The sequence below is a fragment of the Lagopus leucura genome, unplaced genomic scaffold (genome assembly GCF_019238085.1).
Source record: "Lagopus leucura isolate 7727_CA_CO unplaced genomic scaffold, USGS_WTPT01 Super-Scaffold_100159, whole genome shotgun sequence".
In the NCBI taxonomy this organism is placed as follows: Eukaryota; Metazoa; Chordata; class Aves; order Galliformes; family Phasianidae; genus Lagopus; species Lagopus leucura.
Window position 1 is genome coordinate 27,078,154 of NW_024962335.1, and position 21,867 is coordinate 27,100,020.

Consider the following 21,867-nt stretch of genomic DNA (forward strand, 5'->3'; position numbering starts at 1 on the left):
AGGGAGGGAGGGAGGGAGGGAGGGAGGGAAGGAAAGGAAAGAGAGAAAGGGAGAAAAGAGAGAAAGGGAGAAAAGAGAGAAAGGGAGAAAGGGAGAAAAAGACCCTTTCCTGTATAAGATCAGAGGATTTTGACACTTCAGTTTTAATGTGCCTCTTCTGTACTTCCATGCCAAATCAGCTGCATTCTTGCTGTAATTCTACAGCCACTGAAGCCTGTATCTTACAGCACATGTGTTGCTAAATGCTTTGCATCCTCTTGAAAATTGCATTAGTGAAACTGAAATAAAGCATGCTTACATCAGCATGCACAGGCAGTCTTTTTTTTTTTTTTTTGCTTTGATATTTCATTATTAGCATTTTTGCAGTATTGCTTCATTTTCTCTCTTTCATAATTATTTGTATGTAGTTGCCCACAAAAAAAAATAGGGTAAAATAATATTCAACCAAATTTAGGGAATGCTTTTGTACTAAATGCTGCATAATTGTGGATGGAATTTAGCTCTTTTACCAGTCTGGTAGAAAACTAGAAATGGAGGGTGGAAGGATATATATGTGCTATCCTTATACCTTTGAATCAGTTGTCTGAAGGAGGTTCTTTCTTAATACAGTTGTCAAGCACAGCATATATAGCCAGGGAGTTTTGTGTTCCTACAGAAATGTGTGTAATCCTGCTACAGAACAATTTTGCATGAGAGTTGGTTCAAAATGTTATGAGATTCCCTCCATCTCCCCCAGATACAGTGATTTCTTTGTTGTTTATACAGGGTTTTTAAGATCACTGGAAAGAATGCAAACAGCGAGAGACTACTGGGCTAATATATTTAAAAAAAAAAAAAAAAAAAGAAAGGATGAAGAGCTTTTTCCTCCTATACTGATGGTAGCATTTTGTGTGCATGGCAGAGGCACAGTTGCAATTTGAAGGAAGAATAGTGCCATCTGGTGATCCTTGGGAAAGGTTTTTCCACCCCTAAAGCTGCACAATCCTACAGGGCTGTATTAAAAGTTCTACTCTGCTACACTACTTTTGTTGTGCTACAGTCTTTTCTGAAGCACTGACTCACTTGAAGCTAGCTTGAAGTGTCCAGGTAGTATGCTTATATGTGGAAGTATTTGTTTGAACTGTATTTGAGTCAGCTGTTTTGCACTGCTCTCCCTGTCTTCCCTGAGATGCAGGTCCTTTTTCAGCTGTGCTTTTCATGCCAGCAGTTGGATGTGCTCACACTCGTGCCTCATAGCCCTGACTCTCGCCCTCTCCCCTGTCTTTGTGCTGCTGACCCTATGGGACACAGGCAGGCCATCAGGGAGAGACGACCAACAGGGTTCTCTGTTCCATCCCACTGGGGCTCCCATCACCGCTGCTGTCAGCACAAAGGAATCATCGTGCTGTGGTGAAGGTGAATTCATAAATAGTTTATGCAGAGTGAAATGAACGTCATTTTACAAGCAAAAATAGTCACTGTGTGTGAAATAGAAGTATGTCAGTGGATGGGCTTTGTTTGAAATAATTTATTCTGTGCACTCGGCAAAACAGCTTTTAATTGGTTTTCATTTAAGCTGACCACACAAGCAAGAAGTTAAGGCAGAGCTGAAACCCCTAAATCATACATCGAGTCAGATTGTGATTCTTATCTTTTTTGCCTGGTTACTAAGTACACCTAAATCCACACAAATCACGCTTCGGAGTTAAACATAAAGTCCTGATTGTAACTTGTCTGTTTGTTTTTAACTGGCACAGGCTCATCTGGCTCTCTTTATACACAAAGGATTAGCTAGTCTTTAAAGATGGCTTTTGATTTGCAATTTCTTCTCTGCTTAAAAAAGGCCAACTAAATGCTAATTCCTTTCTTTCCAATTAGTTCCCCTCTCCCTCATATACAGTGAGCTATTAACATGTTTAAGTTCGAGGTATCTTACTTTATATGGAATTGGATCATTAGGCAATTAGTTATGGCTTATAGGCATATTTCTGTCATGTCAGAGAAATATTAATTGAAAGCATCTTTCCTAAAAAGCAAAATGGAGTCTCATCGTGTTCCCTTTGTGTGCCACCTTGATTTTACTGATAGAAATCCAACCTGTTTCTTTGACTGTCAAAGAAGATAGAATGGGCAAGTGGACAAAGTTTTATGCGTGTTTGTTTTGTGAGCCAAATTTCATTTAACCATAATACCAGAATTCAGCTTTGTTCTCTACAGCCATTTTTACTTGCAATTAAAAAAAAAGAAAAAAAAAGATGAAATGGATACAAATAAATCTGTACTCAGTTTGTGGGCAGGCTTCACATTACCGGCAACCTACTGGTGTGTTGCTAACTATGAGCATCACCAATAGATGTTTTCTGGTCTGTGTGAGCATATTGCTGGGAATTACAGGAATTCACATTTTGCTGGGAATTTGTCCTTTAAAAAAAAAAAAGCTAATTAACTGAATTCTTTTTTTCTGGAGAACGTTATGTTCTTATGTTATTGCCAAAAATCTTTCCATATGCATTAGAAGTAGGAGAGGAGTGTATTCAGAGAGAGAGTTGTTCAGTAATTATATATATATATATATTTCTGCTGTAATAGGATAAACAGGGTGCCTGGGGCAAGTGGAAACACTGGATTGAAGCAGTCGGGGAGATAATGTAGATGAAGGAGGGCTGAACCCATGTACTTCATCAGCTTTGTCAGAGTACCGTATGGCAAACAGTTTTGCTTGTGGTCTGTTTCAATATGTTAACAAAGATGTTGACATAAAGCACTGCAGTGAGAGATGTACATGACTCTTCCACAAGGTCAGTGGTATGAACTCAAGTGTTCCCTTGTGATTAAAGTGGTCTTACGTGTTTGTTGTTCTGAGTCACCTCCGTGTTCAACTGATTGTGGAGGAAGACTTAACTGAAATACCTCACGCTAGGTCACTACTGTTAGCAAACCTGAATACCAAAGTCATCTTCAAGGTCTAATCCATCATGAGTGAGTCCCACTTAAGTCAACAAAGAGCCTCTGACTACGAGAGACATACTGAGGCTCTGAAGAAATCTGATGTCGAAAAAAAAAGGAAGAAAGAGAAAAAAGAAAAATAAATTTGTTTTCAGCATTGTTTCATCATCTTCTCATTTCTTACATTTTGCAAAGTTGAAGTGACATCTTATTCCTAAACTTAAATCAAAATGCTTTAAAATTACTGAAACAAAGCCAAGACAAGTCATTTCAAGTTGCTGAAAATTCCCAAAGCAACAACTTTCTGTTACGGTACATAATATTGGCAATGAAGTTGTAAATAAAGTGAGGCTCTGAACTGCCTTTTTTGAAGCCTGGTTTCTTGTTTGTGAGGACATCATTGTTCTTAGTGAAAGACTCCCCTGGCAAATTTATTTTATTGAAAATGAAGTGCTATCATTTAACGACGAATCTGCTGGATTCCTCTTGAGTTGTACCGGGGCTTGCTACTGATGTTTCTTTTCAAGGTGTTGATTTTCGATGTTCAAGGAGAGATTTCTGTGTTGATACCGCTTTCCTGTTCCTCCCTTTCAGAGCAGTCTATTAACCTGTCTGCCAGGAGACAAGAACTTCTGTGTGATTTTAAGGCACTATTTCCAGCTGTTTTGAAAGTGGCCCTCTTTGTGTCCTCCTCTTTGATTTCAACTTAGCAATAAATCATCCTCTCCTCCCAAAACCCTGGCCTTCCCTTCATGAGTTCTCCCTGCTTCTCAGTCCTCCTCTACTTTTCTGTACATTTCTGTACTTGCCTTATTTTTCCTGCCTTCAGCTTGTAGCTTGTGCTTGGTGGTGGCAGAGTTTGCATACTCTAAAATATGTAGTTCTGTATGCATGTGCATGCACACAGGCAAGGATACCTTACTACTTGCTTGAAAAGTAGTAGATGTCAGTGCTGCAGGTGACTTACCCATCACAGTGCTATTTCTTTTGAGTTGACTCTGTGGTCATGTAGGACTTGACAGCTATCTTCTAGCTTCACTGTAGCTGCTCTTGTTTCTTAACGGTCCGCAGTAGGAGCACTTTGAACCTGTAACTTCAAGCAGTGTGTCTGTCAGTTGTACTAAGAGAAAAGCAATGGCTTAAGCAGACACTCACTTGTTTTCTTTAAATGTAATTTCAGTATTTCTCTTGTGACAGCTCAGTAGGAGTGGGTTGTCTTGTCCCACCAAATTCAGTCTACCTAATTTGTTCAGTAATCATAAGGGCTTCTTTTGCACTCACTGACATATCTTTATTCATTTCATTCTGTGTATTTAGATGAACCACTGAAATTCAGCTTCACAGGTGTATTTAGTGTTTTAAATAAACTTGCATAACCCAGAGTTGGTTTTTTTCTCTTAATACCTACAGCTAAGCTGAAAACATAAGTCAACTGTAGAAATAGAAATCATTGTTTAGATAGACTGCCAGCATAAGCACCAGTGCTTCGTAATCTGTCTGTTTTTTGGTCTCTATAGCTCTGATGTCTTTTATAAATGAGAAGCCAAGCTGCTAAATTTAGACTTGAATTTGAATCCAAGCTTTCCAAAAGCACAGAGGTGTTTTGGCCCTCATCAAAGAGCACAGATCTCCAGCCAGGTGGCCAGAGATTGGTATGGTGAGATGCTCGTGATGCAGAAGTGCAGACTGGATTAGTCTCTAGTTAGAACTGGGATGCAATCAGCACATCATAGCTGGGATTATTATCTGCATTTTCTTCTTTTTCTTCCTAAAATACCAGTCAAGAGCTGATCACAACCTGAGAGCCATAAGCTGAAAAAGAGGGCTTTCCTTACGCAGAAACTGTGCAGTTACTCAGTACTAATCAGTCACCAGATTCAAGAAAGAAATTAGTGATGTCTGAGGTTTCTTAGAAAGTCATAGAGCCTTTAGTGTCTGATTCACACATTGTACAGTAGTTGTAGACTGAAAATGGTCATCTTATGCAGCCAATGGCTTCTCAATGTGATCAACTGTACACCTTATATCTCAACAGGGAAATAGTTTTTTCTCTTGTGTGACAAAAGCAAAGTAAGCCTACAGTATAAGCTAACCAAGTGTGTCTTTACATAGATTCTTGCAGGCCAAGACTGAAGTAGGTTGGAAGCAGTCCTCAGGGCTTGCTGGTCTGTCATCTTAGATCAGTGCTAAGCAAAGAAAATCATTTCAAACATCACAGAAGACATATAGAGGATAGCGTCTTGTTTTTCTTGTGCATGAATTACTGTTTCTCTCTACTCTGTTCTTCATTGAAGTATTTGCCCATATATCACCTAGGAGAGGTAGGGGATTTTCACACATAGTGGGTGCTTAGTGTGCCACTCACAGTTCCTGGCTTCAGACGTGGAAGTAGCTTATAAATTAGAGAAATCATAGCTCTGCAGTGCTGATGATGAAGGATTTGGAGGCTGGAAGTCCCTAAGGCTAAACTTGCTTTTCTTGAATGAGTCACAGTGTAAGAATTTCAAGCCAAGTCTTAAAGAAAAATGATTAATTCTTTTCACAGAGGAATTCATTAGTGACATAAAGTCATGAGAGGGGGGAGGAGGCATCTGTAATATGAAACGGTTATTAAATGGTATTAGTGTGATCACTCTAAATCAGGAGAATAAAGTAATGCAAACTGCAAGGTTTCATAGCGAAGAAAATAAGAAAATAGTGTAAAATTTGACCATTTTAATTGCAGTGAGACAATCACTTGATTTTTATAACATCAAGATTTGTCTTTTTTAGCCTCCTTTGGTTAAAGTGAAAGCATATTCCAGAAAATCAGCCACTAAATATCCTAAGTGTTCTGGCCACATGAAAAGGTTCGTGAGATCTTCTGCCCACGTTCCTTCAGCACATGGCCTGTTTCCTTCAAAACACGGCCCAGGATATGCATCTGGCTCTTGCTGTAATTTTCAAATCCCTACCCTAGTTTCAGTAAGAGCAGTCTGAAGTTTAAGGACACTTTATTTGTAACTTCAGTGATAATTATATTCTAGATTCTAATTTCTGTCTTACTCCGATTTTCAGCACTTAGTGAACAGTTCTTTAAACATCAGAGCTTGATTATTCCCCAAATTATTCCCCTTATGGTGATTCACCTCTGGTTTTCATACACACATTTGATGCTCTCAGCAGCAATTCTCTTTTTTTTTTTCTTTTCAATTTGGAAGCAGTGTTTATTTGCATTATGATTAGAGTAATATTTAATAATGCTGTTCCTTTAAATCCCATGAAACAGTTCATTGTGAAGGACTGAGATGGGTGTGATTTTTTAGGCGGCGTAGTCTTCACTTCTGCAACTTGCTGCTAGTTGCAGTGTCACTTCCCAAGCTGTATCCTGAGAGTCTGAAATATTTTGAAAGGGAGAAAATACAGGAGGATATAGTTCCTTTGGCTTTCTTTTAGTGTAGCTGAGACTGTCAAGTTGGAAATGTGGGAGGATTAGTTAGTTCGCAGGAGGCAGAATGGTGATTATTGCTTTCAATGGATCTTTTTTAAACTCATGCTGGGTAGTTGGCTGCTATGTTTCAGTTCACCATAGAATCAAAATAGCTTCCTGTGCTAGGCGGGCAATTGGTTTGTTGGAGCTGTAAACTCAAATGGGTAGAATCACCAGGTATTAATAGGTGGCATATCCTCTGCAATGTGTGCACCTAGCATGCTGCTCCTGCTGGGCCCCAGCTGCTATTGCTGCATCTCAAGTTGAGACTCAAGACAGTTGTCACCGTTTTCTTCGCATGAATGGAAACTATCAGCTTCAAGCTACCAATTTGTGACCATCTCATGTACAAATTGAAGAACAATAATGTAAGACAATTGAGGACAGTCTCTGCAGTACAGAACTGTACTCCTCAGTCTGTGTTATTCAAAGCAGATTTGAGCCCCATTTAGCATTTAATTTTTTCCATCTGCTGTGTCTTAAAGAAAGTACTGATTTTTAAAATCCTGTGTTAAGCTGGAGTGTTGTCTACTTTTCAGGCTGGGATAGTCATGATAGCTGAAGGTTTTTAAGGCAGCCAAATCATACGGAAAGTCCCTGGGAATTGGGTGACTGAGTTCCCATGCCTCTGCTGGGAACACCAAGCACCAGTCTCAGTGTTTCCACAAGATTTCTGAGCTGCAACCAGCAATCTTAGCCAGAAGTTTGCTCCGTGCTGTCACCTCCAACCAGGAGCTGCTCTCCCTGAATCCTTCTTGCATGATGATATATGCAGAAAGTCGGCAAAACTCCAACTATGTTCATTTGAACTGGGTCTTCCCATGGACCTCAAGGCCTAGCTGTTTCCAGCTCATCCCACACCATTCTGGTGTCCTCCAGTGCCTCCACTACCACGCACTCTGGGTGACAACCCCCAGTCCCTTTTTCCTATGATTTCCTGGGGAAGATATGGCAGAAGGGAACTTGGAAAACTACATCAGTACTGGTGGAGTTAATAAACTGGAGTTGTCTTCCATCAAATGTAAATGGTGGGGAATTCTTCACTTACATTAGGTTATGGCCAGCACTTGAATCCACTTAGGTGCAGACTTCCCTACTCTTAAGCCATGAATCTTACCAAAACTTTACACCTCGCTCCTTGAGATGATTTTTTGTTTGGACTTTGTTTGGTTCCAACTACTGCAATGAGGTACTAAAATGTATTCTCTTTTTCTATCTTATTTTTTGTTTTTAAGTTCTCCTGAGTATTCATAATCTCAAGTTGCCTATTATGTACCATACACAAAAAGCTCTCCCACTTATTGCTCCTTTAATGCTGATGTCTCTGCTAAAGCCCTGAGATAGACTTGCCTCTGAGCAGCTGTGACCCATCAAGGCAGATGATCACCCAAGCCTGAGCTCTGAAGAGAGAAGCAATCACTGCAATGCCAATGATTACCATGACCACATCCCTTAGCAAAAGGGGAAAATATTTTGTCCAGAGGAGGCCACCAGGATGATCAGAGGGCTGGAACACCTATGGAGAAAGGCTGAGGGAGCTGAGCTTGTTCAGCTTGGTAAACAAAAGTCTCAGAGGAGACCACACTGAGGCTTTCTGGTAATTAAAGGGAGCTTATAAAGAGGAAGGAAACTGATTTTTTACACAGTCTGATAATGATTGAACAATGGGTATCAGATCAGATATTACAAGGAAAATTTTTCACTCAGAGAGCAATGAGGCACTGGCACAGGCTGCCTCATCCCTGTGGATGCCCCATCCCTGGAAGCATTCAAGGCCAGGTTGGATGGGGCTCTGGGCAGCCTGAGCTGCTGGGTGGCAGCCCTGCCTACAGCTGGGGGTTGGAGCTAGATGATTTTTCAAGCCCTTTCCAACCCAAGCCATTTGATGATTCTATGAATAACTGAGGTGTAAATCTGAGCTGTGGACTGACAGTGCAGTTTTGGGTTGTGTTCCTTTACCACTTGGTGTGTTGTGCACAGTGTGTGGAGGTGTGCATGCATAAGACATGCTTTGGTTTCTGGCACACCACAGACTTCATTCGAGACCAGCTCTGGTTTTGGTTTTTCCCAGGGAAAAGTGAAGGGTCGTACTGCACACACCGTGCCTGCCGTGGATTAAATGGTGTCAGTTTACTAAGCATTCTTAGCATGAATAAAGCACTCCGACAGCATTCTCGTAAATGTCTGAACAATTTCTCTAAAATGCTGAAATAATCCACCCCAGGCAAATACCTGACATGGGCCAATTCAGTCTGAGCTTTTTGGCTGACAAAGTTATCACAAACTGTAACGTCCTGTAATGGAAGAAGTTAAGTGAGCTGTAGCCATGAGTTTTTTGAGTGGTGTCACTTAAGGTAGGGGTGCAGGATGTGAGGACGGTGCTTGCAGCCCAACGAGATTAGCTGTAAATGGTGAGATGCATTCCACAGTTCTTGTAAGAAAACAAAGCATTTCCTCCCTAAGCCGCATCTTTTTCTGAAAGATTCCAAATATTTGCAATGTTGTGATTAATCTGAATAGTTTAAATATTAGAAACATTAAAAATGGTGTTGCTTTCACCCTGATTTTTCTGAAGAAAGTAGGATTATAACATAAGTGTCCAACCTTTCGGCTTGCCTGAGCCATATTGAGTGAAGAGATGTTCTCGGCCACATATATATAAAATATGTAGTAGAGTTAATGTATATTAAAAAAAAATAATTGTTTTTTAATTTGAACATAGAAAACAGTGCAACAAAAACATAAAGCTAGCAGACTGAACAGATAAGGCTTATGTGATAGTGCTTCTGATGGCTTAAAGTGCATTTAATAGATGGGGAGAGGCATCAGAGATGATGGGATGTAGAACGGGACACTGGAGGAAGATCCAAACTAGTGGCCTTTGTAATAGATGACAGGCAGCTTCATGCACAGAGAGATTACTGAGGAGAAAAGCTAGAAACCTGCTCACTGCAGTGCCGTAGCCCCCAGCCTGCCTGCCTCCTGCTGGCTGTGTGGCTATAGGGCTGTTGTCAAGAAATGGTATGTTGGTACTGCAGCAAGTGCTTAGGGGGCCAAAGCGACAGCTCTGCTGTGAGAGACATTTTATTAGACCTTCTCTTTGCAGAACTACTCCTGGTTTTGTAGTTATGTGCTTCTGGATGCTTTCAAGCATCAACAGCATAGCCAGTGGTGATTAGGAAAGCTTTTTTCTCTGATCAGTGTGCTGAGACAAAAGGAGGGTGCAATATTTAGTCCGACCAAAGAATATGATGAAGCTTGTGGCAAGTCCACCTCCAGAGAGAAGTGGAAATGCTGTACTTCGTTAAGGTGGAGTAGAAGTCTTCAGAAATTTCCTACTTCTGAAGAGAAAACCCCAAATCTTGCATTTGGACAAGATAAGAGTGAAATAAGTTTTAAAAGTCTGGGTAAGACTCAGTTCTACAGCTTTAAATTCGGAAGTGTGGAACGTCACAGAATTGTCCGCACGCTTTTCTTTTCTCCTTAGTCATCCACTGAAAGGTGGAGTAGTTAAGTTTGTGGCGCCTTTAAAATGATTCATTATTTCCATAGAAGCCAATTCATGTTTACTCTTCAAATCGTTCTGTGGACATTAAAATAATGGAGAATTATATTTGCTTTTAATTTTGTTTCCAGACAGCTTGGCTTGAGTGCTTATGATGTGACTTGGAAACTATATCGCATTGTGATTTACTGTTGCTCGTAATTGTGTGAAGATTGAAGATATGCTGGGTGCTGCTCTTTCCCTTTTTCTCCTCCTGCCTCCCCCATTCTTTCACTTACAGAGTGTTCTCGAGTGCAGTGTGGTGAAAGGCCAGCACCTCCGCCTTCACAAGGCTTTTCCTTCTACAAGCCACAGCAAATTAATATTTTATTTTTTTAATGTGAGATTACGTGAAATGATTTCTGGTTTCTGATTGATAACTTATTTTACTTTACCCTCGTTTTTCATGATATTATTATTATTATGTTTTGATTGTTTTGTATAGTCATGTTTGTGTAGTCCTGAGGCGGAGAGAGGGCAGTGGTTTTTAGTTGATCTGAATGAGTCCGATCATAGGTAGAGTCAACTGCTTCATAACCAGTATCATTTCATAAACTAAGTTTATTCATCAGCTATTATGGATAAAATAATTTGTTATTCTTATTTTCCTGAATTTATTTTTCATAAATTTTTTTATCTGCCTTTTTTCCTAGTGGATAAAAAGCTATTCTCAGATTTTTATGCATAATACAATTTAGTAGAAGAAAACAAATTGGATTTTGTAAAATGTAAAACAAACAAGCAAACAAAGCCCACAGAAGGTTGAAAGTTTTTGTTCCAGTCATATTGCAGAATCCAAAATACATTATTCAAGTCTAAAAATTTGAAGTGATAATTACAGTTTATCAGAACATTGTTTTCAAATTATATTTAAGACTGCTCCTAGAAGATCAAAATGCCCTGCTCTGGGAAAAATTGCCTGTGTTACAGTGGGCTGTGCTGCCTGTGATTTGGTCCTACAGTTGCAGCAAAATGGGCATTTCTTCATATGTGAAAGTTTTCTTGCACATTCCCAGTTAGCTCCCAGCCATGCAAACCTGGATGATTGCACTGGGTGCTCGGAACTGTGCAGATCTGTCCTTATTGCATAATACTTCCTACTATGATATCTGCCCATGTTTTGTTTTGTTTTCATTTGAATTTAGAGAAAGAAACCCTTTATTTTATGCGCGAAAAGAAGACCCCAAAAAGTCAAGAAGTGGATTTGGTCCTGGTTAGGAATTGCAAGTGGTATCACAGCCTCAAACACCCACCTGACTGCCAATTTAAAAACAGGGAAAATAAAGAGAGAGGGAGAGTAGGGGAGAGGAGAGGAAGCACAAAGCCAACTGTTCTACAACATCACAAGGAACTCATTTTTTTCATTGTGCATTTTTAGTTTATATGGTTTGGGTTTTATTTCATAGAATCATTGAATCATAGAATGGTTTGGGTTGGAAGGGTCCTTAAAGCCCCCTCAGCCCCAACTCCACTGTTGTGGGCAGGGCTGTACCCCAGCAGCCCAGTGCCACATCCAAGCTGGCCTTGAGCACCTCCGGGAATGAGGAGCTTCTCTGGGCACTTTGTGCCAGTGCCTCATTGCCCTCTAGGTAAAGAATTCCTGCCTAACATCTAATCTGACTCCTGGCTTTTAATTTAAAACCATTCTCCCTTGTCTTATCAATATCTGCTTCTGTAAAAAGTCAGTCTACCTCCTTTATAGTCTGTTCAGTTTCTTGTTCTCATGCCCTAACAGGCTTTGGTTTTAGCCACCACGTGACATTGCTTAAATCAGCAATAGGTATAAGTCCCAAATGAGCAGTAAGCCAGGCTTGTTCAAAACTCATGGGAGGAAACTGCATTCACAATTGTTAGCATAGACAGGTATATGAATATGGACCGGTGCAAAATTAAAATTCACCTTAGATTAGCTGGTTTTTGCTGTCCTTTTGGTTTGATGTGTTTCTTGGTTGTGGTTGTTTGTTGTTTTTTTTTTTGCTTGTCTTGTTTATATATTATTATCAAGTTAGAGAGTTGTTTGTTTATGTTGATTGCAAACATGTTATTCATGCCTCTGTTCCCAAGTATCCAGCCTTCGGGTTTAGATGAGTAAAGTGGTTTGGGCAGAATCCAGATCAGTTCATGCAGAGGCTATGCAGAGAGTAGAAAAGTACATAGTAGATCTAAGCATGAATTTTGTAAGCACTTTTACTCTAAAAAAAGAGTGTGTATATATATGTGCATGTGTGTATGCATATATCCTGTGACACCAATCTAAAATTTTCATCAGTTTGTTGTCTTACCTAAAACATATGTCACTATGTATATTTTGTAAAAAAAATGCAAGGTTTCCCTGTCCTTTAAGGAAACTCAGTTTACGTTCTGAGTAAGGGTTTAAAAATCACTTGCAGTCATCTATTTACTGTTTTATTTTAAATCCAGCATGTTAAAATGTTTCATGCATTCATTCAAACTGCTTTGAGAAAATAATAGTTCAAGTATCTGTAATTTTATCAAATCAGAGTATTTGATAATAAGAATTCATTCTGAAATTGAGCAGGGTGGAAAGCCACGTAACCTTTATGTGAGGTACCAATTGAAAGCGTCTAATCTGCAGGTGCCAAAAATACAAGAAGGTACTATCACAATGCTGTATGAAGAGCTCAGAGGTTTCCACGTGAGGTGGTATTACCCATACTGTATCTAGTGGTGTCAAGTGCAAACTTGCAAAGAGGAAATCACTTACATTTCCCATTGTCCTCCTGGTGGGGATGTAGGCTGTGGAGATGTGGGCCAAACATGACCTGTGAGGTGCTGGCACAGTTGAGGGGCAGGATGAGATCCAGAGTGATGCATTTGAGGGACCAGACTCTCAAAGAACTCAGTGAAGTCCTGCCCTACAGTCGGGCAGGAATATGATAGACCCCAGACTGACAGCCTCCATGCGTATCAGAGGCCGTATGGTAGACATACACCATTGAGAAGAGCTCTCCCTCACTCCGCTTGGTGCTAATCACGGAGAACAATGCTGGCTGCTTTGCAAAATATTAGTACTGCTGTACAAAATCTGGGCGCCTGCTTATGGCCTGCTGAGTCAGACTTGTTTATTTTGTTGAAGTATTAATCTCTGTCTCTAATCGGCAGTCAACAACTCTAGGCTCCAGGCTTAATAGAATTTCAAACTGTAGATTATGCAGTTTTGCTGAAAGTATGAGGCTTCTATCGTGCTTTGAATTAAATATTCTCCCTCACTCCCCTTTGGTCTGTTTTCCATGGCAGAGGCAAAGATAGATAATTAATTCCTCCCATCCAAAGCCTTGTCTTTTAATTTAAGAATTTTTTTTAGCATTGGCTCAAATCTTCAGTTTGGAACACCGAGAGGTTAAGCAATGAAGACAGCCACTAAATAAACTTCAGCAATTTTTTTTTTTTTTTTTCCAGTAAGATGAAATAGCACGCAGTGTATCAAATACTTTCTTTGTCGTGATACCAGATGAAATAAACCAGAAGTGTGGGGAAAAGAGGCTGATCATGACAGTGTGATGAGCATGGAGTGCCATCTTCTGATCCTGTGGCTTGGCTTTGCATGAGAAAGTCATGGGACGCGAGGAGAGAAGCAGTGGAGGGAAACAGCTATTGCTGGGACCTGATGCCCATGCTGTGCCATTGGGAAAGCGGAAGGGAGATGCTGAGCTCTACTTAGCTAAAATAGCACTTTCTTCAGGTACTTGTAAAGCCCTTTGTGAGAGTGAAGCAGCGTCAAGCTCTGTTTTGCTGTTCTTTGGTGTATTTTGAAGTTTAAATGATGTCACTGGTGAGTCATTCCTGGCTCTCCTGCTAAGCAGTCTGCCCAGTTCTCCATGCTGCGTACCTGACGCTCCAGGAAAGCCATATGCTCTTTTCACAGACATTACTTCCTCTTTTGGAATTTAGATTTTATATAAATGTACACACACACACAAAAAAAAGTACAGGATCTTCTGGAGTTATGTCTCAGGCAAACTGCTTATACACCTACTGAAAGTCCAAAACAGTAGGATTTAGTTTATATTTCAGAAGAATGGCAAAAGAAGAAATGTTCAGTCTTGGAGTGTCTTGAATCAGCAATTCCACTTAGAATTTATGATGACAGTGCACCAATAATTGTGGCTGAAATGTCACTGCAGTATTCAAAGTTCAGAACTGACAAAAGATGTGCCTGCTGCATTTCTGTTCTGCTTCTGCACACATCCAGTCTCTCTCCCAGCACACTCAAAAGAACCTCAGTCTTTTGCAATTGTATCATATAGTTGTCATTTCACAGATATGAGACATATTGTGCTTTTGGTAGTAGATTGTTTCTTTTAGCAGCAATGTATTGCTCTCTTGGGTTTCAGGACAGATGGTAATCAGAGCCACTGAATGTTGGGAAATCCTGAGGAAGTTCAAAAATGCATTCACAGATCAATCCTCTTGTGCATACACTGGAAGCCCAGTGCTCCAGCTGTGTTAGATTCCCTGTGCACCTGACTGTGTACAAAGGGGATTTGCCTAGGCCACAGTTATTCTGAAATGCACAATATACAGAACAGTATCTACATATACTGAGAAAGGTGTACAGGATTTGCCAGTGATACAGACTGCTTTTTTGGTGTTATTTCTGCTTATGCATCACTTCAGTTAACAATTCTTTTTAAAGAATTGTAAATTGTAAAATAGAGATACATTTCAAACCTAAGGGAAAGCAAGGACTGCTTGAACTGGTCATGCAAAACTGTAATCATTCTCATTGCATCTTTTTGAATAAAATAAGCATTGAGAAATCCACTTTTTTTTTTTTTTTTTTTTTGTTGTTGTTTGTTTGTTTGTTTGTTTAGCTGTAGAGTTACTTGAAATTGGAAGTTTTTACTACTGCACCAGAATGCTGTATTTTAACATCATGGTGATATTTTTTAAATTTCAGTATATACTTGGGATTTGATCCTTTCATCTAAGCATAAGTACTGAACATAAATTAGTTGTCCTAGATCCCTCTGTGGACAGAAGAAAGGCATCTCGCAAGAGGGACTCTTCCCATCCTAAGTTATGCAATGAAATTTATCTGTGCAAATAGCCCATAGCCATTGATTGTGTCTCCATAGGGAAGGCTGAACAATTCATTCAAATGGATTAAGTAAACTGCAGATGCCAAAAGCCAGGAAATTAGATATAATGAAGTTCTGAACTCTTTGCATACTCTGAGCATTATGCCTGATGCTCAATCTACTCAGCATGATTCTCCTTACTTAAATAATTATTTCATGTTACTATTTTTCCATTCTCTTGCTAACTGCTTTAACAGAAGTTGCTGAGAAAGTTCATCATTGGAGATACTGCTCCAGGTGGTTGCAAACTTCTGTTCTAACCTGTGCTATTTTTGTCTTCTTCAGTCTTCTGGTACCAGTATCACAGTGGATATTGCAGTCATGGGCGAAGCGCATGGGCTCATTACAGATCTTCTGGCAGATCCTTCGCTGCCTCCCAACGTGTGTACTTCGCTGAGAACAGTGAGCAACCTGCTTAATACACAGTTAACCTTCCAGGCCATCCACAAGCCAAGGGTGAACCCTTTGGTATCCTTCAGTGAGAATTACACATGCTCTGACTCGGAGGAATGTCCAGAGAAAGGAGAAAAACTAGCAATTCCCAAGGTGAGTATTGGACAGTAACTCCATCTGCCATCTTATGACTTGGCTCTCCTTTAAGGGACAGCGCTATGCTAGTGGCAGATCTCTTCGGGCTTTTCCTTGTTCGATTCAGGTTACCATTTTATGTATTAATCATAGTTTTCTATAAAAAGAAAATTAAATAGACTACTTATTTCATAGTAAAACAACCCCTGCATATCCTACAACTCATGGCCAGCTAAACTTTTGTTCAGGCACCTTTAAAAGATGATGTTGGACACAAAAAATTCACACAGATGATGCTCATGTTTCCCTGTGGGTGCTCATTGGAGCTTAAGAGAGAAGAAATTATCAGGAACAGGGCAAGCAAAAGCCTTTCAGCATCCAGACTCACAAGTCTGACTCATTAGTTCTCACGAAGAGTTTACCCTCCCACTCCAAAGATTTTTGACACTGCATGTGGGGTGACCAGAAGAATATATTACTGCCTTGACAGATGGCTTTATGAATGCTTGGGAATTCAACAGGGATATAATGATTGTTAACTGTCGATGTTTAGGAAGTTAGCAGCTAGAAAGAACAGATCAGCTTTGAAAAAGTATGAATTGTATGCTCATTGCTGATGAGCTGTCCTGCAAGGTCTGCATTTCACTTTCAAAGCCAAACCAAAATACTTTTGCCATGCAATCTCACTTGTAAAATTAAATATAGACAGCGTATATTGCCTAGTGAATGCTTTTAACTTTCAACAGTTGAAATGACACAGCCAGCATTCATTCTAGAATTTTCTGGCATCTGAACTGCAACACTTGTGATTCTTTTTAATTTATTTTAGTATTATGATAATTATTACCCTGCTTGCCAGTGTAACAGCTACATATATGGAATGGGTGTTTGAAGGTCTTGAAACACGAGTTCTAGTTAAGTTTAGTGCATGTGTGTGCAGTGGCTGTACTCTAGGTTCTTGGAGGAAAGATTATGTGGAAGAACACTGCCATCACATGAGCAGACACAATGAACCGATTACAGTTTGTAGTTGCACAGTACCTAGTGAGGAGCAGAGAAAGGAAGGATGAAGAAATAAGTTAATATTACAGAGGAGTAATTTGACTGAAGAAATCACTGACCTGAATGCATTATGGTTCATATCATTAATAGTTTGCAGTCATTTATTTATGTGTCTAAATATGGATTTAGAGTCGTTACCTTAAGCATCTGACACAGAGTATTTGGGGTAAGAAATTAACTTGCTAACATATTTATCTGTGTGCTTGAGCTTCATACCTAAGAGTATCTTCCATCTTAACTTTCTCAACCCTCTCACAGAGACATTTTTATTTTAGTTCTCAATTATAAAAACTACAATATAATTACCAGAGAAGCATTTTACAAAACCATGGTACAAAGGCTCTCTGTCATCATTTCTTATTAGCAGTGACTGCGTTCCAAAACTTTGGAAAAATAAACTATATCATATTAGAGAAAAGGAAGAGTAAGATGAAAGACAAATGCAGGGTGGTCAAGAAAAATCTTATGTAAAGGATGATGCTCTCTCTGAGCTTTTCAGAAGCTTTTTCAGAAGCTTGAAGTTGAGTCTTGAAGATCTCCATACTTGCAGACTCTACAACTTCTCTGGGAACCATTTTCAGTATTTGATCACCCTCACTGTATTTATTTGTTTGTTTATTTTACATTTGAATGGAATTTCCTGTATTTCCATTAGTGCCCACTGTCTCTTGTCACTGGATCACAAAGCAGATCCATCATCCTCCCTCTTTTTGCATTCACATATTTATTCACGTTGATAGGATCTCCCTTTGAGACTTCTCCAGACTGAACAATCGTGGTTCTCTCAGCCTGTTGTTTTATGGCAAGTATACTCCAATCCCTCAATCATTTTTGTAGCCCTGATGACTTGTTTAAGTGCTTTTGGCCGCATCATATAAGATTAACGTTTCCAAAGAACACCATTAATGTTCTCTGTCTCCATTGAACTCCAAATATTGGACACTAATGGCTATGGAGTTGTGTATATATAGCTTTCCTTGAACTTAAAATAGGGAGGAAATCCTGTACCTTCCAAGCACTTAGAGCACCAGCCTTTGCTGAATTCAGTGGAAGACAGACACCATATTATTTGGATGAATCCAGAACAAAGGTACCTTACCAGATACTGCCAGGTATATTAATCAAATGCTGTAAAATGTTTTTCTTCTGCACGTTTAAAGTTTTCAGAAGCTTATAAACCTATATAGACTCTAAGCAAGTGATTTTTCTCTAGCGCTTACGAAGAAGTTTGCCTCCAGGACTGCTGAGACGAGTGTCCTCCACTTGGACCACAACAACATCTGCCACAGGTTTACCCACACTGGAGCCAGCCCCAGTGAGAAGAGATCGCAGTGCCAGCATCAAACCTCACGAATCATCTTCATCCAGGTTACATACTACTTCATCTCTCTTTTATGCCCATCTTTGACAACATTTCTTTGGTTCTGTGTGGTGATGTGCATCATTTAAAACTTATAACTCCGAACTATGTTTAAACAATTTCTACACATCTCAATAAGTCAGGTTACCAAGGAAGTGTCATTCCCAATTTTAGTCAGATCATGCTGTAACTATTACTATTACCAGAAAGCAAAATGAAAACAACAACAGCAACAAAAACCAAACTGTTTATTCTAGCAAAGTAAAGGTTTCAGAAAAGTCGAGTGTTTCTTCTGCATTTAAAAATCTGTTGGTAATAGTGGAGAAGAAGATAGGACCTGAGAAGGCCCAGCATCCACAGATGGATAATTTGGTTGAATATAACCCCAGAGCACTACTTTCATCAGCCTCTCTATCATACAGGGAGCCTAGGTGCTCAAGGCAGCTTGCAGAGTACACTGAATGTCTTGTGCAAGAAAAATACATGGCTAGCCAAACTTCCCTTTATAAGGAGTCCCATGTATCTCAGTAAAAGTAAATACAAAGAAGCTATAATCAAATGGAAATATTATTCCAGTCATCAGTCTGTGGTTTGCAGGGTGCATTTGATTTATACTGTTGATCCCAAATTCTCATGCACTATTTAAGCATCCTAAGATGGGAATACAAGGGAGAAGGAAAGAAATTAAATATTATTGTTGGTCCTTTTCTACAGTTGTTATATAACTGTGCTTGATGAGCCAACTGTACGGGCTATCAATTCTTTTTGCATTTAATGTCGCCAATTGTGTAATTATAGCTCTGTCAAGCCTTCCAGCCTACTGTTTGCAGTTCTTTTACAGTAGGAGAAAGAATGCATATTCCAGAAAGGGGAAAAATGAAGCCCCTAAGTAAGTCCAGCTTTAAAAATGTTGGCAAAGCAATACAGATTTACTCTTAAGGAAAATAATGTTGAACTGAAGGGGAAAAAAAATCCTGACTATCTGCCACTTCCCCTGTACCAAAATCAACCACACTACAGATCATAAAAAAGGGGTTGTTTCATGAATTGGAGAAGAGAAGGTGTGTGGTAGTTGGTCTGTGGTAGTTTCTGCAATAAGAAACTGTTCATCTTGTTCCCTATACACTAGATTTCCATAGTCACAGATTTGCAAAAATCCCCCTTAAATCTCTGTGTAAGACTAGGAGTCTTATATGTCTTTGTCACAAAAATAGTAAGTCATAGTCATCTTTTAGCTTTAAATGATTTGGGAAAAAAACTTCCCTATTCCTGCTTTCAGTCAAATCTCTGTCCGGTGAATCTTCCTTAAGAAGTCAAATAATACAGTTGTGGTGGTTTATTTCTTTGCCTGTTTTGTTGGTTTTGTTTTTCTTTATGGTGAACCAGTGCTTTATATTCTTTCTGCCAACTGACAGCCCTCCACTACGCCAAACCAAACCAACCAAACAAACAAAAAAACAACCAAAAAAAACAACAAACCAACCACAAAAGATGACGACAACAATAACAAAAAAGAGCTGGTTTCTATCTTTCTACATCATTACGTATTATAGAAATTTGAGGCAACGAAGACAACCAGCAGATGTTGACAAGGCAGTGCTTGCTTATTCATCACAGTAAAGTATTAGTGGAATTAAGACACGTTTTTGCTTCTTTGGGGGGGGGCCCGCCCAAGTTTGGCTAAGACTAGGCTGCTTTAAAAGGCTGTCTTCTGCCTTGTATGTCCTCTCATCAATTGGCGTGGGAAGAAGGATGTGGACGTGAGGCTTTGAGGAGGAGTGTGGAGCTTGAGAGACCTAGTGGATCAGTTCGGAGAAGTCTTTGTCCTCATAATAAAAGCCGAGTGCTGCCTCACTGCAAGAAGCTGACTTTTGATGACTGGCCTTCAGGAGAAAAAGTGATAAATATAGTATTGCTACTTTACAAAACTATTTGGCGTCTTCTGGTAAATGAACTAATAATGACTGAAAGCATGTCTCCTTTCTCATGTGAGAGACAAACATTTGATCATTGTCACTTTGCCACTCCCACAAAATACACATCCTTTTTTCCTTTAGAGAATTTAACATGCATCAGTAAGCAATGTTCTCAGGATCTGTCAGTAGGATTTATATCTGAGATGTAGCACTAGATATCCAGAGCACAAAGTGCTCCACCCAGGGAAGAGGCACACCACCACCAGCAGTAATGCAGTGCTCTGCTAAGCCTCTTCTGGTCTCCTGAAGTCTCTTCTATTGCCCAAAGGATTAATAGATATCTGTCTTCATGGTTGCATCAGAATCAAGGAGATATCAAGGAGACTGATTTTTCACTTACACTGAGAATTTCTGGCACTTCTGGTTGTTGTAAAGTGGTATTAAAAGACCACATAAATTTAACATATTTCAAGCCAATTTTGAAGTGTCTTTTTAGCTGATCTTTGTGTAAGTGAAGTGAATAGGCATGAGGACAGACGGAATTCCAGGACTGCCTACATCGTAAATATTTTTTCTGAATATAATATTCCTCACAAATAGTAATCCAGCTAGCAGATAGATGCTATTTTCCTCATCAGAGATTTTGTGCCTTCTCAGTACCAGAAAGTTCTTGCTCTGTCTTCTGATATCTTCAGATTTTCCATGTAGGTGTTGAAAAAGGCTTGTTTGCCTTCTCATTTCACAGCACTGACTCTTGGAACAGTTCCCTTCTGATGACAATCACAAAGAGCAGGTCCTTCTCTACGTCTTATGCCATGTCTCCTACCAACCACCTGAATGCCAAAAGGCAGAGCCGCCAAGGTGAGTGGTCGCCCATGGTCTTGTTGGACTCAATCAACTTCTTGGGAACTCGGTGACTAGAACATGCAGCTGCTTTTATTCTCTGCCCAATCTGTGTATTTTGTTATTTTTCCATGAGTATGAATATATCCATTTACTTTATTTAAAAAATAATCAGTGGCTTAAGATGGTTCCATTGGCAATACGTAACAATTCTTGCTGGGAGTTGCTCTAGATAAATTTGTAAACCTATTAATTAACAAAGTGTGTCTTAATTTATGCTTGGAAGCTTAGCATTTTAAAGTACTGCTAGCTATATGTGTTTTGGCAAAATTCTCAAGTATAATTTCACATTGTATCAAAGTTACTGTTTTATTTCTTCAACTCTGAATGTTAAAAATTTCTGCAGATGGATACACTTAAAAAAAAATATGTCATTCATCATCTTCTCTTACTTTGATTGTTCAAGGTTACTTCTGATAGCAAGACATGTTTTCTCTCACTTTTGGCAAGAAATTCTTAAATGTCAGAATATTCTAAATAGTTTATTTTTGTTTCTTTGTTTTACTTACCCTGGTAGGAAAATGTTCAAATGACAGGAGTCCAGACTAGCAAAAGAGAGCTGGCTGTGATTAGAAATATTGTTGTGAAAGTCAGTGTATGAATTCTGAAACTTGCATTAAGTTGTTGAAAGATACATATATTGCATTCTGTGGCAGTCATAAAAGTTACCTGATAGCTTATACCTCAAATGTAGTTAAAAATCCAACTTAATCTCTTGTTCGACTAGAAGGCTTAGAAGTGTTTTTAAAACATATTTTTGTCAGATAGAAAGCAGATCTCAGTAGCTGTGAAACAGAGCTTTATTTACAGATTATTATTACAGAACTTTATCTATACAGAAATAAAATTTCTGTAATTTAATTAAATTTCCATGTCATGACCATTGGATAACTTTTTAACTGCTCCATAGGCTGTAGCTTTCTGATCTCAAAACTAGTATATTATCTTCGTGGAAATCACTGAATTAAGACAGCAACATGAATCTTGTTTTCTGAGGAAATTCTGTAATCAAAAACTTAGATGATGTTGAATATCTCAAAATTACAGTTTAGCAACTG

At 39.2% G+C, this 21,867-nt stretch overlaps 1 protein-coding gene across 2 annotated transcripts in view; it reads left to right on the forward strand.

The window, feature by feature from the left end:
- Nucleotides 1–21,867, forward strand: part of PDE3A (phosphodiesterase 3A) — a 244,433-nt gene that overhangs the window by 187,167 nt on the left and 35,399 nt on the right. For both annotated transcript variants that reach the window (XM_042890115.1, XM_042890116.1), the window contains 3 exons: nt 15,326–15,586; nt 17,844–17,998; nt 20,652–20,767. In XM_042890115.1, the coding sequence (XP_042746049.1) occupies nt 15,326–15,586; nt 17,844–17,998; nt 20,652–20,767 (532 nt within the window). The remainder of the gene's footprint in view (nt 1–15,325; nt 15,587–17,843; nt 17,999–20,651; nt 20,768–21,867) is intronic.